The sequence below is a fragment of the Zonotrichia albicollis genome, chromosome 6 (assembly GCF_047830755.1).
Source record: "Zonotrichia albicollis isolate bZonAlb1 chromosome 6, bZonAlb1.hap1, whole genome shotgun sequence".
NCBI lineage: Eukaryota > Metazoa > Chordata > Aves > Passeriformes > Passerellidae > Zonotrichia > Zonotrichia albicollis.
The window spans coordinates 52,606,703-52,633,269 of record NC_133824.1 but is presented as its reverse complement, the minus strand read 5'-3'; the positions used below and the strand labels follow the sequence as shown (position 1 = coordinate 52,633,269).

The 26,567-nt window shown below is 51.5% G+C and overlaps 1 protein-coding gene across 18 annotated transcripts; it reads left to right on the top strand.

Moving 5' to 3' along the window:
- On the top strand, window positions 1-24,706 carry PAX6 (paired box 6). 18 transcript variants are annotated; one of them, XM_074543795.1, is made up of 15 exons: window positions 1-157; window positions 3,908-4,016; window positions 6,482-6,624; window positions 9,857-9,933; window positions 10,314-10,368; window positions 12,917-13,047; window positions 13,964-14,005; window positions 14,099-14,113; window positions 14,864-15,029; window positions 19,585-19,743; window positions 20,520-20,602; window positions 20,845-20,995; window positions 21,148-21,245; window positions 23,360-23,510; window positions 24,402-24,706. In XM_074543795.1, the coding sequence occupies exons 5-15, from the start codon at window positions 10,359-10,361 to the stop codon at window positions 24,485-24,487; spliced, it is 1,092 nt and encodes a 363-aa protein (XP_074399896.1). In that variant the 5' UTR covers window positions 1-157; window positions 3,908-4,016; window positions 6,482-6,624; window positions 9,857-9,933; window positions 10,314-10,358; the 3' UTR covers window positions 24,488-24,706. The 18 variants fall into 18 exon arrangements, with proteins under 18 accessions (XP_074399896.1, XP_074399895.1, XP_074399890.1 ...); XM_074543794.1 differs by having other exon boundaries at window positions 21,130-21,245; XM_074543789.1 differs by having other exon boundaries at window positions 14,099-14,314.
- The last annotated feature ends 1,861 nt before the right edge of the window (window positions 24,707-26,567 follow it).

The following is a 26,567-nucleotide window of genomic DNA, read 5'->3' as shown; positions in this document are numbered from 1 at the left end:
TAAGGGAAAGTTAGTGCAAAGGCAGCACCCCTCTTTTGCTGTCATTGACATTTAAACTGTGTGGCAGGTTCTCGCGTGGAAATTGGCCACCGGAGCCGCCAGGTGCCTCCTCCCTGCCGGCCGCGGCACCGACCGGAGCCTCCGCTCCCGCTGACAGGTAACGAGCCCGCACGGCCCCGGCCACGACGGGAGGGGTCGGGGTGCCCGGCACCCCCTCCCCGCGGGGGGAAGGCGAGGGGAGCGGGCCGGAGCCCCGCACAACAGGTGGGGGTGGGAGGGAGCGGCTCCGGCCGCTGCCCGCCCGTCGGAGGGGGCGCCGCGGGGCCGAGGGGGCGGCCGGAGCCGCTTGCCCGAGTTCCCCCTCCCCTTGCCCCCGCCCCGCTGCCTCGCCGTGACCCGGCTCGGGTGGCGGGGGCAGCCGCGGTTACCGCGCCCCTCGCACGGACGGGACGGGAGCGGCGCACGGAGGGCCCGGCCCGCACGGCCCCGCCGAGGGGATGAGGGAACAGCCCCGGGTGGGTCCCCGAGCCTCGGAGCTGCCGTCGGGGGCCGCGTCCCAGCCGCTCGCTGCTCACCCGGGATGCTCTGTTGCCCCGCTCCGGCCGCCCAGAGGCGATCGCCCCTCGGCCCCTTCCCAGCCCTGGGTGCTCCTGCTAAATCAGGGCGTCGGTGGGAAACAGAGGTACCCTAGGAAGGCCGTTCTTGCTGCGAAATAACGCTAAACAAAATAACCTCTTACCTGTCTTTGAGCATCTCCAAATACTCCTCGTGGTGCGTTAGCGGGAACGCTCCCTGTGATGCTCCGCTATAATATACCGGTAAATGGACATTCTCCTTCAGTAATAAATCAAACACCATCTATCTCAGATCCTCCTCCCTAATTAGAGATGTTTATTGGAGATGGTGTTTATCCAGCTGTCATGCCGAGAAAAAGCTGTGACATAATTACCTCTGACCAGATAGTCTTTTATATGCATATCTCGCTGACATATAAAGGAATCGGATTGCATTAAAAAAAATGACAAGATCAAATGTTGATTTTAGCCGATATAACAGTATTTCTGGACATTAAATTAATTGAAATCCAACTTTCGGGCTCTCTAAATTACGAATCTCGCTGTTCAAACTTTTCAATTTTTTTTTAACCATTAAATAAGAGGTTCTACCAAAAGGATGGGCAGAGGGAAATATTCCCTGCAAACTTGCCCGCAACAAATCAAATACGCCAGCTAAAAGAAAAAAGAACCCTCGACCCCCTCAGCCTAATAACACAATTGACGTGGATACCAGGAGTTTCTCCATAGGTTCCGGAGGTTTTGCTGCTGTTTTGGGAGGCCAGCAGGGTCGGGGATGGGAGAGAGGAGAGAACGGGACACCTCCCCAAGGCTTTCCCCTGAACCCCCGCACCCGGCGCGGTGCTGCTCCCTTCGCTCCCGTGGCTTTGGCAGCGCCTGCGGAGCCATCTGCGTGGGGCTGCGAGCGAGCCCTGATAAGCCCCGAATTACTGTGTAATTGAAAATATATTTTTTGGGAAAGGCCGGTTTTACAAATATCAGGGGTGTGTAGGCTTTTGATCCTTTCTGCCGCCTGTGTTCTCCGGTTGCTAATAAAACTCGCATTGAGCTCCTTAGTGGCTTGATTAACAGGCAGATTAACTGTTACTGGGGTTTTGAACAGCTTGTCCCAATCAATAGCGTTTAAAAAGCCCGTCAGGATGCGCTAAGCTTTCACCCCCCCCGTTCTTTTCTGAAGGCTTTTCGAGCGGCTCTGGTTGCATGACACTTTTCCCATATTTATAATCAAAGCCTTTCTCGTACGGCGAGATGTGTGTCCTTCTTCCAGTTTCAGAGCGACTTCGGCGAGGTCCAAAAAGGCTTTTTTTTTTTTTTTCTTTTTTTTTTTATCCTGCCATGCCTCGTGCAAAAGGCCAACATAAAAGAGGTTAAATCGATTCCAAACTTTTTTGCGGATTGTTTATAAACTAGAAAAGCTCCACTTAACTCAGTGTCCTGCGCATTATAGGTTTCAAACACTGTCTCTACATATACAAATAGGCATTAAGTGTCCTGGAGGCAAAAGCATTGTAGTCTAAGACGTCAGGATTTGTGTATCTCTTCAGTTTTAGACCGAACTGGACAAGAGGACTTTAAGCATTTTTCTGGGTATTAAAAAAGGTAGTTTGCAGCCCAGATATTAATACAACGAGACGATACCGGAGTTTCTAACTCAGCACTTTCTGCTTTCGACACCTAACAAAATACGAAAGGGAAGCGGACGCTGCTGTTTGATATAAATCAATAGCCAGGCACAAGATTATATTTAAAAAGTGAAAATTATTTTAATTAGGAAAAAAAAAACCAAAAAAGCGCGTCTTGCCACGTATAATAGTTACTTACCTTTGGTTTTTAAACCATTTTTATATTACGCCCATTTTTTTTCTTTTTGTTTGGAATAGTTAAGGAAAAAAAAAAAAAGTGGAGGGAGGAAAAAAAAAACCCGAACCAAATCAGATGCAGAAAAAAAATGCTAGTTACATTAATCCCGTGCGGATTTTAAAGTAGAAATCTTCAAAGAGTGCCTAAGTCCGTGCCGAGAGCCAGGGCCGGGGCCGCGGGGTCCCACGGCCGAGGGGTCCCACGGCGCAGCCCTCGCCCCGGAAAAGAGAAAGGGAAAAGAGGAAAAGAGGAAAAGGGAAAGGGGAAAAAGGGAAAAGGAAAAAGGGGGGCGGTCTGCGCCTGCAGGCGGACAGGGCTTTGGGGCGAGGGGAACGCCGAGCACCTCACAGCACTGCTGCTCCTCTCCCCCAGTTACAAAGGCCAGCGGAGTCAGTTTAGAAGTGGAAAATTCACTTCCAAAAAAAAAAAAAAAAAAAAAAAAAAAAGATATAAAGAAGTGGGGGGGAGGGAAAAGGAAGAAAAGAAATTAAAAAAGGAAAAAAAGGAAAAGCAGGGCGCCCGGGCAGGGAGGGAGAGCGGCTAGTGGCGAACTGCTAGATGGAAAAAGGAAAAAGCAAAAGCACAGCGTTTCCTTGGGAGGTATCCAGGCCCAGCAGGCCCGGCAGTCCCAGCAGGACCGGGCCCGGAGCGGGGCAGGGGCGGGAGCGGGGCCGGTCCCTCAAGGCCCCTCACGGCGGGCGGAGGTAAAATGGCGGCGCGGTGCCGGCCGGGCCCGTGGGGCTCCGCGCCGGGACGGCCCCGGCACTGCGGGACGCGACGGGGCGGCCCCGCTGTCGGCCCGGCTCGGCCTGGCCCGGCTCGGTTTAGCCCGGCCCGGCCCGGCCCGTCCCGCTGCTCTTTGCTGCTCCAACTTTGGCTCGGGGCTCCCCCCCCGCACCCCGCCGTGACGTCACCGCCTCACCCCTGCCCTCCCCTCCCCGCGCAGGGAGGGATTTTTTTCTTTTTCTTCTTTTTTTTTTTCCCCCCCTTTTTTCTTTTTTTTTTTTTTTTTTTTTTTTCGGATGGGTAGGGGCGTTAAAAGTTTTTTTGGGGAGGAGGGAACACAAAGCTCGCGGCGCCCGAGGGGGAAATAGCGACAAGATTACGGCTGCTTTATTCTGGCGAGGAGGCGTAAGAAGGTGCTAATCCAAGGGATGGCTAATTGAGATCTTGTAAAAATGATATTTGCCGGCAATTTCGGACAAAGTGGTTTTCCTCTTTTCCCTCTTTAACGCCCTGTGGACAAGAGTAAAAAAAAAAAAAACCCTTATTTGCTAGAGAGGGAGTGCAACAGGGGAAAAAACCCCCTGCAACAACAACAACAGAAAGAGGAGGATAAAAAAAAATCAAAAGCCACGGACACGACTGACTTCACTCCAGAAAAAGGACTAGATTCCAGCTTTTAACATCCCTTTGGATCCTCCGAGATTGGTGCGAGCTGACAAACCGCAGCCTCTTTCTCTCGCCCGCAGGATGCGTGCGGCGGGACGCCCGGCCTCGGCCAGCGGCAACTAGGAGGGGACGGGGACTGCTCGTCGGGATTCAGGCACCCACCCTGGAGGGCAGGCACACGGGGCACAGGTTCGTACTTCACTCTGCACTTTGCTCCTCTTCTCTTTTGCCTCTCTGATTTTTTTTCCTCGGCGCCCCTGTTAGGATGTCCGGCGGCGGGCAGGTTAACTTGGTGGCGGATGTTACTTTGGAAAGTTTTGGCGGAGAGGAGCTGGGGGCTGCCGGCTGAGGGAGATGCTTGGTGTTGGCAGAGCCCCCCTTACCTTCAGGGGGGGGAATCCCGTCACACCCAAACGCTGCCGTGCGTCCATCGCGATATTCGGCTCCATTGCCAGCAAAACGCGCGGGTCGGGGCCAAACTCGAAAGGAAACAAACCCCGCACGCTGCCCTAGGCCTGAGCAGGGCGGCAGAGCTGCAGGTGGGGCCGGCTGCATCCCGGGCCGGAGGGCGGCCGCTCTCCCTTCCCCGCATCCTCCGAGGAAAGGCTTGGCTTGGGTCGCTCCCGGGATGGGGGAAAAGCCGGGGGGACGGTGCCCAGCGCAGTCTGAACCTCCAGGGAGGGAGAAAGGGCCGGGGGCCGGTGCCCAGCGCAGTCTGAGCCTCCAGGGATGGACAAGGGGCCGGGGGTCGGTGCCCAGCGCAGCCCGGGCGGTGAGCGGTGGGCACCCCGGCCTCGGGGGCAGGGTAGGGAAGGGAAGGGAGCGGAGCAGGGACGGACAGCAGTCTCTTAAGAGCCCATTTTGTGCTATTAGGGAGCGGTGGCAGCTTCTCGGCGGGACAGGGGATGACAGTGCATGACGGCCGAGCAGCCCATTATCCCGCTCCCATTGAGGCGCCCTTTCACTCACATGCAAACTCCTTGGCAGAGTCGTTTGTCTCCTCATTGTACTTTATTTAAGAATGCAATGGTTGTCAGGGCTCTTATTCAATTTCAAGATACTTTATTGATGAGCTTTGACTTTTAGCACTTTTCACATGTCAAGAGAAGTCAAGTGTATGCGGCTACGACTTCATTTTATGCTTTGCGCGTTCATACTCTCCACTTTCCGCGTTGGCTCTTGGAATTTCTTTTTCCTGTCTCTTCTCCTTCTTCCCTTTCTTTTCCCCGAGCCTTTTTTTTTTCTTTCTTTCTTTTTTTATTGTTTTTCCCGATGCAGACCCCCCTTCCCCCTCCCCGCGGCCCACTCGCCATAACCGATTGGGACACCCTGAGCTCGGACTGGTGCTCCCAGTGTAACCTTAAATGCATGCGCTGAGGGGTTGCTTTAGAGTGTACTGAGGTGTGTCTTAATAGTCCGGCATTCAACAAATGTACTTGTGGTGTGTGGTCAGAGCAGCAAAGTCATTTACTTACTTTCCCCCTCGAGTTTCTGGCAGCCAGTGAAGGGGGTTCCTTGCAAAAGGAGAGGGAAGGAGGGGGGAAGCCTCTTCGGACGGGCACAAAGCGGCAGCACTGCCCAGCGCCCGGCTCTGCCCTTCTCCAACTCCGCCGTGGGATCTTTCTTTAAAAAAAAAAAAAAAAAAAAATCAGCCCGGCAGCCCTTTAGTCAACAAATGGCACGTGGGAGAAGTTGGTGAGTGTTTGGTAAAGGACTCTTCAGGGCCTTTCACAAGAGCCCTCAATACACAAAGTAAATGGTGTATTTGCTCTGCTCTTTCCCGGCCGGGCTGAGCCTCCCTCTCCCTCTCCCAGCGCCGGGAGCCGCGCAAGGAGCGCCGCGGCCTCGGCCAGCCCCGCGCACCTCCGCCCGCGCCCAAAACATTTATACCTTTACAATTTCACTGCTAAAGGTACAAACACCCCTTATCTCCCATCGCCGGACTGGAGATGTCGGAACTGTTTAAATGCAAATTGATCTCATCTCCCCCCCCCCACCACCACCACCCCTTCCCTCCCCACCGCCTCTCCTCCGCCATCAGCACCGCGGCCCCATCCCCCAGCCCGACCTGAGGACGCGGCTGGGAGCGGAGCGGAGCGGGAGCGGTGGAGCGGAGCGGAGCGGAGCGGAACGGAGCGGGGCTGGCGGAGCGGGGCCGGACGGGCCCGGGGAGCGGCGCGGGCTGCGGGCGGCGGCGGCGGCGCCGGGCCCTGCGCATTCATATTCAAACGCCTGGGCCAATTGGGCCGGGGCGGGCGGCGGCGGCCAATGGGCGGCGGGGAGGCGCTGGCGGCGCTTTGCATACGGCGATATTCGGGTGGGAGCGGGCGGGCGGCGTTTGCACGGTGCCGAGTGATTAGTGGGTTTGAACCGCCGGCCCCGGCTCCGCCGCATTTCCCGCTCGGGTCCCGGTGCAGGGAGGAAGTGTTTTGCTGGAAGATGATGACAGAGGTCAGGCTTCACTAATGGGCCAGTGAAGAGCAGTGGAGGCGAGGCAGAGACCAAGGCACACGCACATTAATACACTTGAACCATCACCAATCAGCATAGGTGTGCTCTGCCTCTCTCTCCCCACTTCACTCACACACTCTTTTATCTCTCGCTCTCCAGTCACTGACAGCCCATTTTATTGTCAATCTCTGTCTCCTTCCCAGGAATTCAAGATCACACAACCAGCAGCTTCAGTGGAGAAAAACTATTTTGCTGGCAACTCTTTTTAAAGCACCATCATTTCAAATCAGTGCGCTCTTAAACTATTGACAGGAGCTTTGACAACAAGACAGGATGCCTCATAAAGGTGAGTCTGTTCATTTATTCTCCCAACTTCTCCCTCTTCGCATTTTAATATTTAGGCAGGGCGCTCTCTCTCACCCCTCCTCTCTCTCTCTCTCTGTCTCTCATATTCCCATTTGCATTCCGGAGAGCTTCCCAGGGAACTTTCCAGCCCAGGAGCTCACAAACTTTCTGCCTTTCACATAAGCCCCTGTCCTCTGGAAAAGCTAAAGCATCTGACTCGGGAAACCAATGCCAACACCAGCAGCAGCAATTCATTCCCACGCAGCGTTTGCTGCTCAGGGAAACCAGCAGCGCCGGTGTCTGCGGTGCCGCTGCTGCCCGTGCCCGGCTGCTCGGGAGCCGGGCTGGGCTCCGGCCCCACGCCACGCAGCGTGGGAGGGAGGGAGAGAAGGAGAGAGAGGGAGAGGAGGGAGGGAAGCGGCGCCTCGCTGCCCCCGGGGCGGCCCCGACTTCTGCTTTGTGCTCTGCGTTAGGGAAGGCTCGCTCCTGACGGTGGAGAAAAACACAGGGAGAGCGGCCGGGAGAGTTGCGTGGGGAGGGGAAAAAAAAAATTAAAAAAAGGAACCCATATCCTAGGCCAAGGCAGCTCCCAGGCGCGGTACAGGCGGGGAGCTGAGCGGAGCTGAAGGGCTGTCAGCTTTAATCAGCCACCCGGGGATCTTCCCAACTTGTCCCCAGTGCCGGCAACTTTCCCAGCTCCGGCGCGGAGAGCCCGCACCGAGCCCCGCCGGGCGCCCCGTCCTGCCCCGCACCGGGCTTGCCCTGCTGCCGCTCTGGGGAATTATTTTTACTCCCTTTTTCAATCCAAATGCTTTAATTTATTGTTATTTTTTTAATTAAAAAAACCCTTAACACCTTTTATTTCTACAAAACCCTCTTTGATCCAATCCCTCACGACAGCAAAGCCTTTTTTTTTAAACTTTCAAGAATTTATAAACTCTTCGCCATGCAAGAAAAAAAAAATGATTGCTCCAGCGAAGCGCAGCAATAAACTTGATTCCATTTTCCCTCGCAAGTGCAATTGCAAAAAAAAAAAAAAAAATCTGAGTTTGAATTTAACCTTGTAACGCTTTGCACAGAGGGGTTACATGGGCACTCAGAGCAGGAATAAATTCTGGAAAGTTTAAAAACAAACTTTCTCGAATGATTCAATGTACCTGGCAGAGGTTGTTTTGGAAAACGACAACGACGTACTAGAGAAGAAAAGTGAGTGCATCTTCCCCATCTTAGGGGCATAAAATAATAAAAGTGGCCCTTGACAATAAATGTTTATAGCTGCTGACCTTCACCAGCAACTCACCGCAAACCGATTCGTTTTTACCTCTTTCGCGTTTGCCCCGGGAAGGCGAAACTTTGCCCTTAACGCCTGAACACAGTTTCACCGGGAGAGGGGGGAAAAAATGCTCTCTGCCATGAGATTATGCCAAGATTTCCAGATTAAACGCCGAGCTGCGGATTAGGCCCTGCCTATGAGGACGCGGCAAATCGCGCCGGGGCTCCGGGGGTGCCGCGGGAGGAGCCGATGCCTCGCTGGCCGTGCGGGGCCTGCCCGGGGCCGCTGCTGGAGGCGGTGGCGAGCAAACACAAGCAGCTCCTCGCCCCTCTTACCTTGCTGCAGACCTCGGTTACCCTCTCCTTCTATTCTAAACCGCTCTCGGCTGTGTTTGGGTTTGTTTTGTTCCGCGGCTTTTTATTTTTTCCTCCCCCCTTTTCTTTTCTCTCAAACCCTCTCGGTGTCATTGGCGAGGTGTGTGCGGGCAGGGCTGGGAGCTGCAAGTTTTGCCGCTGCCTTTTGGGATGGCTCCTCTGGCCCCGTAGGCCCCGCGTTTGGGATTTTTGCGTGAAATGCGGGAGGAAATTGTGTGTGGGGCGGTGGGTTCGCCGCTCGGTGTGTGCCCGTGCAGACGTGTTCGGTGTGTTAAAGGGATGGCTCCGCGCTCAGCTCGGCTGAAGGAGATATTCCCGCGTCTCCTCTGGAGTGTGCAGCGTAGCTTGCTCTGCTGCTAATCAGGTAGCTCTCCAAAGAGCAGTAAATATTTACCAGCTAAAGTCTTCACGCTGCGAGAAAGTGCTTGTTTGATGTTTATTTTTATGGATTTGAGATTACTAAAAGCTACTTAATAAATTATACCGTGGCTGGTCCTGAATGGGGAAACGTGCCTCTTTGGTTTCTCCATCATATGCAGGAAGAGTAAAATTAATATTCATTATAGGCGCAAAAGAAAGAGAATGAGTATTTTTAGGCGAAAAAAAAGGGAGAGAAAATGAAGGCTGCGACTATTTCATTATTTTACCTCCTTTTTTTTAGCAACCCCCTTGAATGGGCTCTTTATTGTAATTGTCCCTCCCCAATTGAGCACCCCACTGAGCTGTTGTATCTTTTTACAACCCCTAACAACTCGCACCAGTAACACAATTACCGCCAGATATTTATAACGAGAAATTACTTTTCCATTTTCACCCGCGACGATTTCAAATAAATACGCGGGGACGCATAAATAAATAAATAAGTGGGCCGGGGGCTGGCGGCGGGAGGGGGTGGGAGAGGGAAGGAGGGAGGGAAGGAAGGAAGAAGGAAGGTGGCGAGAGGAGGAGAGAGGGAGCAGTGGAAGGAGGGAGGGAGGGAGCGGGGGGGAAGGCGCTGGGGACTGTCCAGGCGCTGGGTCAAGGCAGGCACTAATGAAGGGAGAAGGGGCTTGTTTCTCTGCTCTTTGTAAGTTGGAGGGTTGTTGGTCCGTTGAGTTGGGAAGCTGCGCGGCCGGTTAAGGAGCCTGGGTTTCTGCACTCGGGGTTTGGGTAGAGGAGCAGAATGGAGGCCATTGTTCGCTTTCTGTAGGCTTTGTTTAACAGTTCTCACCCCCTCCTGTTCTTACTTTTTAAGGCAGTGAGGCGAGGTAGACAGCGTGTGTCACAGTACAGTGAAAAAGGGGAAGATCTAAAGACCAAAAAAGAAGTTAATCACAAGACGGGGAGTTTGGGGGAGAAAAAGTTGCGAGCGCCGCGCGGAAAGGGGGAGAGAGGAAAAAAAAAAACACAAAACAAAAACAAAACAAAACAAAATCCAAAAAAACCAAACCAAAACAACCAAACTCGGAGGTAAAAATGGAGCCCCTCTCGCAGCACGCAGGGCAGCGGCGGAAGGTTCCCCCCGCCGTGTGCCCCCCGCTCAGCGCCCGCGCACCTTCCCGGCGCCGCTGCACGCTTCTTAATGTACTTCTTCTGCTTTGTCCTAGAGGGAAGACTTTAACTAGTGACACGCAGATGTGCGAGTCCCTAAATTGTATGAGAGGACAGTCCACCCCGCTTTCAGGCAAGTTTAAAAACATGACTTCGGATTCTCTTTGTGATTCTTGTCGCTCCACTTAATACACCACCTCAGCGAAGAGCACTAACGACGAGGCAGTACGCCACCTGCATGCAATTAAAACGAGAAACCACTTGGCGGGCTGCTTTTCTTAAATTTTTCCCCCCCTGCGAGTTAGGGATACATATGAACTTTTTTTTTCTTTTTTTCCTTTTTTTTCTTATTTTGCCTTGAGGTATTAAAGCCCCCAAATCCTTAAACGAACCGGGGGAGGGAGGGAGAAGATGCCTAAGGATAACAAAGTTATCCGGTGCAATATTAGCCTCTCTGCAGCTTGACCCGTGTGCATTGCCTGCCCTGATTAACGCCTATTTTGTCACTGCTAGACTGCTATAGGCGACCCCCGTGGGATTCTGCTCTCTCAGCCCACCATGCAGAACAGTAAGTGACTGCGGGCAGCGCAGCGGGCGGAGGGCTCCGGCCGGGCCGGGTTGGGAGGCGGCTCCGCGGGCAGCGGGGCCCTGCGCGCCCGCCCCGTCGGGGCTCGGGTACCCCGGGGGCGGCGGGGCCGGGCCCGGCAGCGCTGGCACGGCTCTGGGGCCGCCGAGCCAGGCCCAGCACCTGCCCGCATCCCTGCCTTGGCTGCCCTGCGAGCTGGGCAGGAAAAAGCCGCTCCGCGTTAGGTGCGGCTCCTCGCCACCTTTGGGTTTGCGCGCTTCCCGATGTCTCTGTGGCTTGTTAATTTTTGGGGTTTTTTTGGGGGGTGGGGGCTTTTTGTGTTGTTGTTGTGGTTGCTGTTGTTGTTTAGGACCTCGTGGGTAGGCCTGTGTGCCTCTCAGAGGGGACAGGGTGAGAGAACGCGGGCACCGAGCCGGGTGTGGTGGCCGGGAGAAGCGGCCGCTCTTTGCGCCCCGGAGGAAGGGGCTGCGCCGGGGTCGGAGGGGCTGCCGGGTAGGTCCCAGCCGCTCCGGGCTAGGCCTCGTCTCCTCGGGACGTGGATCCTCCGCGGGGTGGGCTCCGCAGCCCGCCGGCCCTCTGGTTCTGCGCGCGTAGAGGCGGCGAGGAGCGCAGGTCGGGCTGCGCGGCCCTTGCGCGGAGCGCGGAGCTCCTCTGGACCCTGACAGGGGACGCGCGGCTCCGGAACCCCTTCATCATCCCACCCTGAAACCCATTAATAAGTTGTGCATCCGGAAAAGCAGAGGTTTTAGGGATTTCTCGGACATCCCTTGAGCGAAGCGCTTTTTTTTCTCTTTTCCCTTTATTTATTTATTTTTTTAAATTTTGTCTGCTTCGATGTTACTTTGTGGCGGTTTTGCCCTTATTTATCTGCCGGGGCTGCTGCGTGCGTGTGCGTGCGATGCAATTTCATTTATCCCGAGCCAAAACGGAGCCCGGGCAGCCCGGGAGGGTTTTACCTGCGCCTCGCAAGGACGGCGGCCGCTGCCCTTGGCCGTGGCGTGCCGAGGGTTTATGGTAATGGGGGATGCCTTCACTCGGCCGTTTGGGATCGCCACTGCAAAACGCAGAAAAGATATCATTCGGGTGAAGCCTTTATTTTGTTTAAAGGTCGCGGCGGGCTCTTCAGGCTTTGTGTTAATAACTCCTGGGTGTATATGGTGCAGAGCATCCAAATTGACACCATATGTTTTCCTATTAGATGACTAGCAATAGAATACAAGGCGCATAATCATTGCCACTGGGCGAGATCTACACCGCTCTCCAGGGAAATTATATAATGATTAAGGCTTAACCTTTTAAGTGAAACTTTGATTTTCCTTTCCTCGCTGCCTTTTTTTTTTTTTTTTTTTTTTTTTTTTTTGATGTCGGCGAGGGTCTCCCCCGCACGAATTCGCGGGGATCAGGGGCTGAGAGCACAGGGAGGGAGCAGCCGCGGGACTGCGCCCCCGGGCGCGCATCATCCCGCCCCGGGAGAGAGGGAGGGAGGGATGGAGGGATGGATGCTGGATGCTGGGAAGCGCAGGTCGCAGCTCCGGCCGCGCTGCTGGGCCGGGGCGGCAAATTCCCCAGCCCCGATGTCACTTCGAATCCATTGCGCGGGGAGCGCGCCCCCTCGGTGTGTCCGCGCAGAGCCCCCGGCTACCGCGAACCGCAGCCTCCCTCGGAGGGAGAGCGAGTAGAGTTCAATCTAGTCTGAGTGATATCCAAATGCGGACAGAAAGGGTCGTTTTATCATGCTACTATTTGTCGTGACGATGCAATTTTCAAAAGCAGAGTACTGTCATAAAGTGACACGCCTGCCACAAGTGCTCCAACTGATCTTTTCAATTAGCCTTCCATGCATGATCCGGGGCGACTTCCGCCTATTTCCAGAAATTAAGCTCAAACTTGACGTGCAGCTAGTTTTATTTTAAAGACAAATGTCAGAGAGGCTCATCATATTTTCCCCCTCTTCTATATTTGGAGCTTATTTATTGCTAAGAAGCCTGGGCTCTTGGAGTCAATTTATCAGGAGGCTCCAAAGAGAGGAGAGCGGAGAGCGCGTAGAGCAGAGCTTCTCCAGGGAGACCCTCAAAGCCTGGAGCTTCAGGTTGGGCACTGGCGAGGCAGCCTCTCGCTTTGCTTTTGGCGAAGCGAGCTGCGGCTGTGCGGATGCAGGCAGGCTGGCTTGGGCTTGGGCTTTGGGCTTTTATTTTATTTTTTTTTTTCCGGCGGGGTGGAGGATAAAAAAAAAAAATGAAAAAGGAAAAAAGAAAAAAGGCAATGCAGAGGAGCAACCCAAGGCGATGCGGCCAGGAATATTTCTGGGTTTTTGGGTTGGGTTTCGGGGGTTTGTGGCTGCGGCGGGTTTCGCAGACGGGCAGCGCGTCGCGGCCGCGTTTTGGGAGGCGCGGAGGGCGAGGATGGCGGCGGGACCCGGCGGGGAGCGGCGGGCAGGGACGGGCTCGGTGCCGCCTCGGCGGGGGCTGCGCGGCTCGGGCACGGGCACGGGCAGCGCAGGGTGCTATGGTGGGCGCTGTGCTTCCCGCAGGTCACAGCGGCGTGAACCAGCTCGGCGGGGTGTTCGTCAACGGGAGGCCGCTGCCCGACTCCACGCGGCAGAAGATCGTGGAACTCGCTCACAGCGGCGCCCGGCCCTGCGACATCTCCCGGATCCTGCAGGTGAAGGCGGCGGCGCCCCCCGTGCTCCCACCGCTCCGTCCGCTCCGCTCCAGCGCCGCTGTGTCACCGCCGGGCGCTGCTGCGACCCCCCCACACCCACCCACCGCCACCACCACCACCCGCCTTCCAGCCTAATAAAGCGATCCATCCGCTCGGTTCTTGCTGCAAATAGACCTTCCGATGCGTATATATAGAGAGATATATATATGCCTTCTCAAATATCGCAGTTTTTTCGCTTTTCGTTCCCCCTTATTTCCATCCGGTGATAACCTGCACTGTCGTTTACAGTTAGTTGGCTGTAATAAACTGAATTATACGGCTCGGCATAATTTCAGTTTCCTCTCCTTCCCTCCGTACCCCCCCCCCCCGTATTTACTTATGATTTTGTGATATCTGTATGCATTTGGCGTGGCTTACTCGTTTTGGTTTTTGGTTTTTTACTTTTTAATTTTTACCTTTTTTTTTTCTTCCAAAAAGCAAAACAATACCTAAAAAAAAAAAAGCTAAAAAAAAAAGAGAGAGAGATAAAAGGAAGCCCTTCAAAGCCACGCCGTTTTAGCTCGGAATCTGTCCTTACGGACATTCCTGCAATCTGGCGCAGTTCAGGGGTATTTTGTAAATGTTGGTCTTGAAAACCCTTCACTCACCCCTTCCCCCTCAAGTCCTTTGGCTAAGAGCAGTGAGAAGGATGGAGACTAGTCTGGTTTACCTATTGTTCGCATTTAAGGCGTATTTTAACCTTGATACTAAGAGAATTACGTTTTGACCAGATAATTTTTTTTCCTTCCAAATGTTTTTAAAGTATCACTTTTGTAGAGGGTAGGGCCACGAATGTAATTTTTTTTTTAAGAAAAAAAAAAAAAAAGACTCTCTAAGTAAGTTCTCATACCATTTAAGGTATATTTTTGTGTTATAGACCCATGCAGATGCAAAAGTCCAAGTGCTGGACAATCAAAACGTAAGCTTGTCATTGTTTAATGCATACTTAAACAATTTTATTTTTGTCTTGAAATTATTAATAATGTGATTTTCTGTCCGCTTCCCTATCCAGGTGTCGAATGGATGTGTGAGTAAAATTTTGGGCAGGTATTACGAAACTGGCTCCATCAGACCCAGGGCAATCGGAGGTAGTAAACCGAGAGTAGCGACTCCAGAAGTTGTAAGCAAAATAGCGCAGTATAAACGAGAGTGCCCCTCCATCTTTGCGTGGGAGATTCGAGACAGATTACTATCAGAGGGGGTCTGTACCAACGATAATATACCCAGTGTAAGTTCATGAAAAAAACCTTCCTGTGTGCCGTGTACAATGCTGGGTAGCCGTAGCGAGCCTCTGCTTCCTTTGTTTTGGTATCAGAAGAGAGGATAGCAGGTTCACATCATTTGCATGTGGCAGGGTCAGACGCATTTTTTCATACAGAATCTGACAAATGCCTTTAAGGAGGGGAAAAAAAAATAAAAAAACCAATATGCGGGTCACCCCTGTGCCTGGCGCCTCAGGACTGCAAGCATCAGTCGGAGCCATCACTCTGGTTTTGCAGGGTTGGGTTTGGGGCGCTTTTTTTTTTCCCTTTGCTTTTTTTTTTTTTTTTTTTTTTTTTTTTTCCCTTCTTCCCCCCCTCCCCCGTGGTTTGTTTGTTTGTTTGCACCACCACCACCAGCAGTGAGCGAGCCGGGGCGGCGGGGACGGCTCAGGGAAGCCTTGACTTGCGCCCAGGTCGAGCCGCCCGCTGCGCGGGGGGACGCGGGGGTTGCGCGGGTGCCTGGCGGGGAGCGCGCTACCGCACTACCATTGCCTTTCCTGTCCTTTGCCTTCCAGGTGTCGTCGATAAACAGAGTCCTACGCAACCTGGCTAGCGAAAAGCAACAGATGGGTGCCGACGGGATGTACGACAAGCTAAGGATGCTGAACGGGCAGACGGGGACCTGGGGCACCCGGCCCGGCTGGTATCCCGGCACCTCGGTACCCGGGCAGCCCGCTCAAGGTAAGGCACAGCGCGGCGGCCGCTCCCCGGCCCGGATCGGCTCGGTTCGGCCCGGATAGGCTCGGTTCGGCTCGGTTCGGCGGAGATGGGTCCGCCTTGCCCCTTGCCCGGTGGGTGCGGAGCGGTGGGCGTCCCTCGGTGGGCAGGGGCAGCCCAGCAGCATCCGCGGTGCCGGCAGCCTGGCGGGATGCGGGGCTGAGCCTGAACCTCGCCCATCGCCCGCTAATTGGGGCTGCCGCTCCCTGCCCGAGCCGGGTCTCTCCCCAAAGCCGAGGCCATCGGGAGCTATCTGCGTAGGGCTGATTGTAATTCCTCCTCAATGGACCCGAAACAACTTTGTAAATATAGGAAACTGTTTATCCTGAAGATTAATAGGTATTTGTTGTAGGAATGACAAGGGGATAATATGAAGGATAATGGGATGTTACGTTACATACTTAAGATGGTTAATGGCTTCTTTTTGAATGCGGGCTCTGTTGAGGCTCGGCTCTCCCTGGCTCTGGTCATTCCTTTAGAAGAGGTGTCTATATACAACAACCTGCTTTTTGTTTTCACCCCGCAAGGAAAAAAAAATCGGTAACAGTGTGCGGAATATCTGGTACAAAGGATGTTTCTGTCACACGCAAGAATTTGTTATGGGAACAATTCTGTCGCTATGTAATTGCTCATTAGAGATCGTTTTGTTTCTCATTAAGGCGACATGAATAAGCGTCTAGTTGAAGGAGACAGCTGTAGAAATGTTCCACAGGAGACCTCTGGACACGATATGGCACCGCTTGCCAATTAGACATGTCAGTTTTAAGAGAAGAAAACAGTCTATGAAGGACACTAGAAAGATAGAGCGGAGCCCTCGCTTCCCCCCACCCCCGCTTCGGTGTTTTTTTGTTGTTCGGTTGCGGGGTTTTCTTTTGGCATTTTGTTGCGTGCCCGATGTCCACCCCAGGAGCCGGGGCCGCCCTGGCCTCGCCCTTACCTGCGGGGCCCGGCCGTGCCCGGTGCCGCAGCCGCGGGGCAGCGCGCCCTCCCTCCGCGGCTCCCTCCGGCCAGCGAGCTCTTGGGCGTTTTTGTTTATTTATTTGCCCTTAGGAAAGGCGCTCAAAAGGAGAAATGTCGGGCTCCCCGCCGCGGAGCGCTGTGCGGGTGCGGAGCGGGCACACCGGGGCGGCAGAGCGCGCTGTGCCCGGGGTGGGACATGCGGGGGACCGGGGGCTCTTTGGGGACCCTTCCGTGGCGCGGGGAGCAGCGCAGTTTCCGCGGGAGACCGCGGGAGCCCTGTCCGAAACCCGCACATGAGGCAGGGCAGGGCTCGGGCCGCGGGTGTGCGAGGGGGAGGCAGGCAGGCACTTAAAACATCCGCCCGGCGAAATTAAAATTAATAAAATGGATTTCCTCTGGAATATTCATGCTCCCTCTAATGTTTTTCCCTAGCCAGGGGTATGTTGCTGGATTTTAAGAGTCCATTACTCAAAAAGCATAAGGCGAGGTTAGGTCTCAGAGGGGTACAAATATGGTCTCAATCTGATAAACGCCATGCAGCAGTGAATAAAATAATGGATACATGAGGGCTGACAGAACAAAAAGAGACATCTCTATCCGGGAGAAATTCTCCAGTGATTTAGTGGTTTTAGGGATCACCGAGACACTGTTTCTTATCTTTTTTTCTCCCCTCCCTCTCTTATAAGACTAAAGCCTTCTATAGGATTTAGACACTTTCTCTTTCAACAGATGCTACAATGTTTTGATCCCGGCTCTATAGCTGAGAGGTGCTGCAATTGGTTTGCTATCTTTTTTTGCTTGTTTTCCGCCTCACTGATTAAGACACTAAGAAACTAAGGAATGATTTTATTTCCCAGCGTCTTTTTTTTTTTCTTTTTTTTTTTTTTTCCAGGAAACAAATCCTATACCCAGCGTCAGATGGTCTGGCTATAGGATAATAGGGACGGACATTCACTTGCTTTCTTACGGATTAGGTCTGGAAGGTGGAACAGCCCTATTGAGATAGCTTCTTTTAGGGGCTTTAAAAAAAAAAACCAAACAACCAAAACTCAAAGAAAAAAAAAAAAAAAGAAAGAAAAGAAGGGGTGTGTGTCTAAAAAGAAGATATCTTAATTGTCCGGGACAGGGTTGGAAATGACCATAAGCGAGTTTAGGTGAGACTTTAGGTTGGCTGAACGATTTTTGGGGGGATGAGATTGGAAACGACCATAAGCGAGTTTAGGTGAAACCTTAGGTTGGCTGGAAAATTTTTGGGGGGACGGCGTTGGAAATGACCATAAGCGAGTTTAGGTGAGACTTTAGGTTGGCTGAACGATTTTTGGGGAGACGGGTTTGAAAATGACCATAAGCGAGTTTAGGTGAAACTTTACGTTGGCCTAATGATTTTGGAAGGATGGGGCTGGAAATGACCATAAGCGAGTTCAGATGAAACGTTGGCCAAAAGATTTTGGGTTTGGGACGGGAGGACTGGAAATGACCATAAACTGGTTTAGGTGAAACATTAGATTGGCTGAATGGGTCGGAAATCACCAAAAGCGAGTTTAGGTGAAACCTTAGGTTGGCTGAAAGGTTTTGGGGGAACAGGATTGGAAATGACCATAAACTAACTGGTTTAGGTGAAATGTTAGATTGTCTGAATGGGTTAGAAATGACCATAAGCGAGTTTAGGTGAAACCTTAGGTTGGCCGAAAGATTTTTGGGGGGACGGGGTTGGAAATGACCACAAGTGAGTTTGGGTGTAACTTTAGGTTGCCCGAAAGGCTTTGGGGAGCCGGGCAGCGCGCCGAGACGGGGCGGCGAATAAGCACAGCCTCAAAACTTTGCACCGGGGCCGCCCGTTTCGGGGGCTGCCCGGTGGGCTCCCCCCTTCCCCCTCCCGGCTCGGGGGGCCGCGTCCATCCCCCCGGGCGCCCCCCCGGCCCCGGGCGCTGCGGGCGCGGCCCGAGCGGACAGTGATGGATGAGGGCGGTGGCGGAGGTGAGCGCGGCCCCTCCGCGGGCGGGCGCGGCCCCCGGCGCTGCCACCCGCGCTTGGCAGGGCGCTGCCCCGCCGCGGCGGCCGTCCCCGGGCCCGGGGCTTTGTGTGCCCTGAAAAGCGGCTCCCCCCGCCCCCCCGCTATTCACCCGCCGCCGGCCGCCTCAATGGGGCTGCGGCCGCCCATATGGTGACCACGGCCGCTGAATCCCTGTGTTTAAATGGAGGAGAAAGTTCGGGTTTTAAAACATTTCAAAGTGGTTGAAAGGGTCCCACCAGATCCTGTCACAATTCCCCCCGAGCTTTGAAGACCGGGGCCATTGTTCGCCGATTATAAATGATATTACTTTAAAGTTGATTTCCCACAATATTTAAAGGATGTCGCGGGAGTGTCGCTATTTATTTTTGGCGTAACTTTTCAAGGGAATTAGCATAAGTAGCCCATGCGTCCCTCACCCCGGCTCCCTCTTTATGCGACATCAAAAACGCTTCGAAAAATATGCTTTGAAAGGAGAGGGAGAGCTCATTTAGGACAAGGACTTCTCTGCCTCGCCGGCAGCCTCCGTCCCTCCGGCCCCGGCGTTCGGGGGTGCCCGCGGAGCCCCCCAAGAGCAGCCGGCCCCGGGCAGCACCGCCCCTGCCCGGGAGCCCAGCACAATGAAACTTTCCCCTGTTTAATGGCAGAAATTGCATTAAAAGTGGTGGAAATGCCCTAATTAAAAATGTACCACTTAAATGATATGCCAAGCGCTCAGCTGCAGAACGGCGTATTTAGCTAGTTAGTGAACTCGCTACTATTTCTTTTAAAATTACATGTTAAAATTTTAAAAGAAATCTTACTTTTCTCTGGTGCAACACATTACAAAGAATGGACAGTCCTTTTATCTAAATATAAAATTCCATTTTCAGCAATTATAGCCTGTTCTTGGTGATGATATAATTACAGCTGTGCTCAGTAATAGGTGTCAAGGCAATGCACACTCATACAATAGTTGAATAAAACTGCAGAACAATGCAGGCACTTCTAAATTCACAACCTTTAAAATGAAATTGACTGTGCAGAATTCAAATAAAAACTGGATAAATATTTTTTTAAAAAGATTACAAGCTTGGTTTGGTTTCTTAATAGCATTTTCTGCAAACCTATCAACATCTAATTGATTAGATAGGAATTACTGATTATAGATAATCTGAAATACTGAACATCACTATTTTAAATATAGCAATAGGTAAATAAATGCAGCAGACGGAGGAGACTGCCATGGCACTCCAGCAGGGATTCATGGAAAGAATCACTTTCAGGGGAAAGTATTTTTATGCAGGTTTTATTCCAGAGGGAAAACAAAATGAAATTAAGACCAGGTGATGGTAATTCCTCATCTCCGATGTTTACGTAAGGCTGGAAACAGAAATGTTTCCGTGTTACCTGTGCCATTAGCGCCGCGTTGCTTTGATACCCGAGACATTTGCAAGGGAGGGTGTCAGCAAACATGGCTGAACTCGTTTCCAGTTGCATTATTTCCCTGATAGGGATCTTCAAACACGAGTACCTGCATTTCACTTTCCGACTCTCTCGGTTCCACAGATGGCTGTCCGCAACAGGAGGGAGGAGGGGAAAACACAAACTCCATCAGCTCTAATGGAGAAGACTCAGACGAGGCCCAAATGAGACTCCAGCTGAAAAGGAAGCTGCAGAGAAATAGGACATCCTTTACCCAAGAGCAAATCGAAGCCCTTGAGAAAGGTGAGTGACATTTTCCTATGGCTGAAGCAGGAGAGAAAACAAAATGTGCCCTGACTACATTACCAGCCAAATGTTACCACAGCCATTCCTGTGCCTTATATATATGTATATATTTAAGCTCTGGGGCTCCCTCCGTGCTCTTTTATTCACAAATATTCATTGCTGGCCGTGGTGTGCCCTGCAAAGCTGTTACAATGGTTTTCGAAGGCGAGGTGTTCAGGGCAGGCATCCCACTGATGCTGCACCCCGGGATCCTCTCGGGGGGATAACTCTCCTCTCATCCTCTGTGCTGCCTTGCTGGGGAGGCGAGGGCAGGCAGGGGGCTGGCAGAGCCCTCCACGCCTGCCCCCACCTCACTGCCCATCCCCAGAGCCCGGGGCTGGGAGCAGGTGCCCTTTTCCCTGGCCGGCCTGGGCGCACCTTGCCCCGGACCCGCCGCGGAGCTTTGTCCTGGTTTTGCGCTGCTATCCGGCGACGTGCCATTTCGCTTCTTGGTGACAGGGTCACAGCTGCCTTGGGGACCCCCTCGGTGGAGGCAGAAGCCCTGGCTGCTTCTTGAGAGATGCAGCACTGCACCCAAGCCTGCCCATCCCCATGGCAATGCTCCCCAGCAGGCAAGGCGTCCTCCTCGCTAACGCACAGGCGGAAAGCTCAGCTTTGCCCTTACAGTGATGCTTCTTAGGAGCATTCAGAGCACAGGCAGTGCAGGAACAGCTCTGGTTTTACAGTCAGCCACATCAACTCTGCAGCTAATGCAAGAATATTTCCTTCTGCAGAATTTGAGAGGACCCATTACCCTGATGTGTTTGCAAGAGAGAGACTAGCTGCTAAAATAGACCTGCCTGAAGCAAGGATACAGGTACTGCAATTATGACTATTATTATTTTTACTATTACTACTCTGATTTTGTTACTCCTGGCTTATCAAAGCATGGGGCAAGCCATATTTATGATCAGATATTTGCCCATACCCCTCTTTCAGGAAAATAGCAGCAGCTGGCTTTGCTTTCCCCCGCTGCTTTGCTCTTGGGCTGCGTGGGAGAGGCCCTGTGCCTCTAGTCCTTGTAAGGTCACTCACATCTCTCAAATGCTGTGTTTCCAGGTGTGGTTTTCCAACAGAAGGGCCAAGTGGAGAAGGGAAGAGAAGCTGAGGAACCAGCGAAGACAAGCCAGCAACACTCCCAGCCACATTCCCATCAGTAGTAGTTTCAGCACAAGTGTTTACCAGCCGATCCCACAACCAACCACCCCCGGTAATGCCCCCAACACACTCATCTCCATCCATCCATCCATCTATCCTCTGGGCCAAATGAGACTCTGAGGCTGTGCTGCCAGTTGCAATTGTGGTTAAACTAATGTGTCCATCTATCTGTCTATTCTATTATAGTTTCCTCTTTCACATCAGGTTCCATGTTGGGCAGGACGGACACGGCGCTCACGAACACGTACAGCGCGCTGCCGCCCATGCCCAGCTTCACCATGGCCAACAACCTGCCTATGCAAGTGAGTCCAGTGCCACGCCAGGGCACAGCACTGCCTGGGCACTCAGCAGCCCCTGGGCTGTGTGGGAGTGTGGGTGGGGACCCTTCCTCCGTGCCACGAGGGATTACAGACCCAAACCGTGCTGCAGTGGCATCTTTTCAGATGCTTTATTTGGGGGAATCAGAAAGGAAAAGGGCACTGAAAGATGTGGTGCTCAACAAGCGCTTTTCTCAGGTTCCCAAAGAGAAAAGTCCTCAGATTTGCAAGGCAACAAATCTGGGGTTAAAAAAAATGCTGTTTGGGGAAAAAAAAATGTGGTTAACCTCTGGAACTTGCTGATGCCATATTGTGGAAATTGCTGCTTGAATAAGCTGCTGGAGGGATCCGACCTTCTGGATGTAGGTAACGTGGCAGAGGCACATTAGGAACACCTGAGAGAGGGAAGGATGTGATTAGCATCAGTGGTTATGCCAGCTAAGCCAGAATTGCAAGAGCTGTCAATCCTCATGCCTGAAAGCATTAGCTGATCACCAGCTGGGTTAGGAAGAAATCTATTCCTTTGGGGTCTGTTTCTATAGACCTTTCAGATGCAAAATTCCTCCTTTTTTAATGGTGGGGTTGGCCTAGGAAGGTGCTGGCCAATTACGGGAGTTTTACAGCTTTGTCTGAGGCGCACAGCATTGACCACTGCTAGAGACAGGCGAGCAGATTAGAGAGCCTGACTCCTTCGCTGCGGCAATTACCATGTTACTAATTGCTGAACCAAAATTAACCAAATAAAGTTAGAGTCTCGCAAGTCTGTGGAAAGAAGCGGCGCTGGCCGGGTCGCTGCTCCGTGCCGCGCGAGGCCGGCGGCGCTGTCCCCGGCAGCAGGGCTGGCAGCAGATGACAAAAGATCAAAAGGCTGATCCAGGAGGGGACCCTTGGGAAAGCAGGAGGCCCCTGCTCCACCGCTGGGCACCTGGGCAGGGACACAGCACGTGTGAGGCTGGCTGGAAAGCACTGCCTGCGTGGTCAGCGTGGCAGGGCAGCCAGGCGGCTCGGAGGGATCTCTCTGTGGGTGCACGGAGCATTGTGTGCTCTCCCAGAGCAAATGGGGCTCTCAGTGAGGGCTGCTGGCATGTGGCAGGGGTGTGCAGGCAGGAAATGTGTGCAGATGTGTTGGGTCTGCTGTGCTCGGGGTGGGAATTACTCATCCTGCTTCCCATTCCCTGGCTGTGCTGGTGAGCACTCACCCGGCAGCCGGGAGCAGGAGAAGGCTCTGCTTGGTCCCTCTGCAGCACTGTGCCATCCCTCAGCCCCTGCCCCAGCTGCTGTCCCCCCTGGCACATTGGGGTTAGGGCTTGGAGTTGAGGTAAATGGAGATGTCTGTTCGGGGATGCTGCTGGCACAGGTTTGGGGTGGCTGATGGGGATCAGTGATGGGGATCGATGCACATGTGTGTGTGGGCTTGGGGGATTTTCCTGCTGAGCCTTGGGCCCCCCAGCCCCACCCGTGGTCTGTGTGCATGTGCCCCATGCTGGCAGATGCAGGACCAGCCTCTGAGCCTCAGTGGAGTGGCTTTAGTTACAGCACCAAGTGTGAGGTGACTAAAATGTTAATTACATTTTATTTACAGCACCAAGTGTGAGGTAACTAAAATGTTAATTACGTTTTATTTACAGCACCAAGTGTGAGGTAACTAAAATGCTAGTTACATTTTATTGACAGCACCAAGTGTGAGGTAACTAAAATACTAGTTTTGTTTCAGTTACAGCACCAAATAGGAGGTAAGATGCTGGCCCTGTCTCTGGCTGCGAGTGGTAGGAGACATTTTCCAAAAGGAAGATGGGTATAAAGCAGGGCAGCACTCAGCTTTAGGGATGTAACCCCTCCATCAGCATCTGGATGTAGGGATCTGCTCACCAAGCACATCTGAAAAAGCTCCAGTAACTGTCCATATTGGTTTTTAGCCCAAAAGCCTCCATGAAGGGCCTGCTTTGTTTGTCTCCTAAATAGGTCTTTACCCTGGGGTGCCTGAATTTGAAACGTGAAGCTGATTTTTTGCTGTCTGGGGGCTGGCACGTCCATGCCCAAGGATGTGATGCTGCCTTCAGCTGCAGGGCCACTCACCACGTTGTGCTTTGCCCCCACAGCCCCCGGTGCCCAGCCAGACCTCCTCCTACTCCTGCATGCTGCCCACCAGCCCATCGGTGAATGGACGGAGCTATGATACATACACCCCTCCTCACATGCAGACACACATGAACAGCCAGCCCATGGGCACCTCTGGCACCACTTCCACAGGTGAGTGAGCTCCCTGCTCCCCCAGCCTCCCTGCCAGCCTGCCTTGTCTGCTCCAGCCATCAGAATTCACTGTACTGGCTTGAGAGGTCTCTCCCCATTGCTTGGGGAGCTCTCTCTGCTGCGATTTGTTGCTGCCACACCAGGCAGAGGATGAAAATATATAACCTTGCAAACTAGAGCAAAAAAAAAAAATTCTGATTTTTAAGCTGCTCCTTGGAGGGCTAGATGGAAAGAAAGCTGATTAACAGAGGTGGTGTGGAAATGGCAGGACAGAGGCAAGCTCTCCAGTGAGCTCCCCCACCCCTCAAAATCTTCCCTGTGTAATTAAATTCTAAATCAGCATTTATTTCAGCATTAAATTTCAGCAGAGGTATCCACAGTGGTGAGGTTAAGTGTATGTGAAACTGTTTGCAGTACTGGGCACATTTTTACCGTGTCTGTGTCAGATGTTATTTATTGCTAAAGGTTTGAAGTTATCAAAGAGGCAGGGAACCTGTAGAAATATTAGCCCATGCATAAAAAAGGCAAATCAGGGTAAAAAAGGGCAAGTGTTAGCAGAAACAGGAGCAATCCAGGCACGTTTTAAAAGAATAGAACTGTTCTGTGTATTTTGGGCTGAATTCTCAACTGATACAAATGAGCAGAGGCTCTGGCATTTATCTCAAAGCGTGAAAGTTTATTTATAATGACAATCGGTGAGATGTGCATAATTTCTAAAATATGTGCACCCCCAACCCCTGATTCCACAGTCTGGTAGATGGTGAGATTTGATGTTTGCTGGGATAATTTGATGTTTACTGGAATACAAGCTCAAATCTGTGAAACCGTAAAGCAAAAATCGTGCTATGTATAGAAAAAACTAAAACATCCATTTTCCCTCTCAATTTTCAGGTCTCATTTCCCCTGGAGTGTCAGTTCCAGTTCAAGTTCCTGGCAGTGAACCTGATATGTCTCAATACTGGCCAAGATTACAGTAAAACATGTGTTAATTCCGTAAATGACTATATGGACAACAGTTGGATGTTCAGCAGTATTTTATAAAGGAAGAATGGCTCTCAGAGTACTTCTGTACTGCAACTGTGCCCTATGCTGTAACACATGGAAAAGACTTTCACATGGACCTTTGTACACTGAAGGCATTATATCAGTTGGAACAAATCTTCATTTTGGTATCCAAACTTTTATTCATTTTGGTGTATTATTTGTAAATGGGCATTTGTATGTTATAATGAAAAAACAAAAAAAGAACAATGTAGACTGGATGGATGTTTGATCTGTGTTGGTCATGAAGTTGTTTAAAAAAAAAAAAGAAAAGGAAAAAAAAAAAAAGAAGCCATGATCAACAAGCTTTGCCACGAATTTAAGAGTTTTATCAAGATATATCGAATACTTCTACCAATCTGTTCATAGATTATGGATTGACGTTCCAAGTTTGTATCATTCCATTGCATATAACTGAACCTGGAACAACACGCACTAGATTTATGTAAGAAAAAATATCTGTTGGTATTTCCAAAGGTTGTTAACGGCTGAAGCTATGTGCAAACAGGGGTTAAGAGAGAGCTGCCATGAAGAAAAGAGTTTGATAGATAAAAGGTAGATTGTGTCTTCGATATAATCCGATTTGTTTTATGTCGAAATGTAAGTATTTGTCTTCCCTAGAAATCTCCCAGAATGATTTCTATAATAAAGTTAATTTCATTTATATTTGACAAGAATATTCTATAGATGTTTTATACACATTTCCATGCATCATACGTTTCTTTTTTGGTCGGCAAGAGTTAATTGTTCTTAGATATAGTTGTACTACTGTTCACAGTCCAATCATCTTTGTGCATCTAGAATTCATTCCTAATCAATTAAAAGTGCTTGCAAGAGTTTTAAACTTAAGTGTTTTGAAGTTGTTCACAACTACATATCAAGATTAACCATTGTTGATTGTAAAAACCATGCCAAAGCCTTTGTATTTCCTTTATTATACTATTTTCTTTTTAACCTTATAGTGTGGTGTTGCAAATTTTGTTATTGTGCTAGGTTAACCTCATTAAGCTTTATTTTGATTTTATTTTCAGTTTTCAGTAAGGAGGGGCTCTTAAGGAACACTTCATAGAGTTTCAGCCCTTCCACCAGCCTGTAATTTGGGCTAACAAAAAGAAGACAGCCTTAAGTTTAATTTTGAGTTTATTTTCAGTAAGGAGAGGTTCTGAAGGAACACTTTTACAGACTTTCAGCCTGTAACTTGGGCTAACAAAAAGATAGGTTCATGTATCTAACTGTTTATTTAGCTGGGGTTGCTGGGGATGCTCTAAATGAACTCCAGAACCCAGCAGAATTTCCAGAGGGAATTTGCACCGTGCCAGGCCTGTGTCTGTCTGTCCCCGTTGTACCTAAAGGACGCACGGACACACGTACACCCAGATGTACACCCCCCACTCCTAAAAATTGGTTTTGTTAGGATGCTTGAAAGGGGGAAAAAAACAACCCAGCTGCGTTTTTAACAGGCTCTTTGGGAGAGTGAATGCCATCCCTTTATATTGCCACACAGCACAATCTTAGTGTAATTTTCCATTGAACTTGTAACCTGGTTAATACCTCAATGCGCTTTGTGTGAGGGTTGTTAGTGTGGGCGTGGGTGGAGAGCTGCATGTCAAGGAATAATGAGAGAAGACAAATCAACAGGCAACAACAATGCGAGCTGGGACTGGCTAGTGAAAGCTAAAGGCCTTTAGTCACTGGCAGGGAAATCTAAACATTCCCATATCTATGAAGCTGGCTCATTGTGCTGCGGTTGTTACTCTCGATGCTGTGCTGAAAAAAGGGATCTCATGATTAAAAAGCCAATGTGAGGGGAGTTTTGAGTCAAAGCACAGGCATCACAAGCAGCCTTTGTAAAGCAGAGGTACCATCCAGGCTGGTTATGTTTTCCTTTTGGCATTTTTGATAGCACTTCACTGGAGATTGGGGTAGCAGGGCTGTGCTGCTGAGGCGGCTGCAGTGCTGCAGATGAGATTAAATGCACGTAAACTCAGGATCCTTTGGGGAAAAGAGCAGCTTTGC

Excerpts from the sequence above, each read along its gene's own strand:
- PAX6 (XM_074543781.1), top strand. Across the intron at positions 13,048-13,963 it reads ACATCTCCCGGATCCTGCAG|ACCCATGCAGATGCAAAAGT; the intron begins GTGAAGGCGGCG and ends TTTGTGTTATAG. Across the intron at positions 15,030-19,584 it reads ACCCGGGCAGCCCGCTCAAG|ATGGCTGTCCGCAACAGGAG; the intron begins GTAAGGCACAGC and ends TCGGTTCCACAG.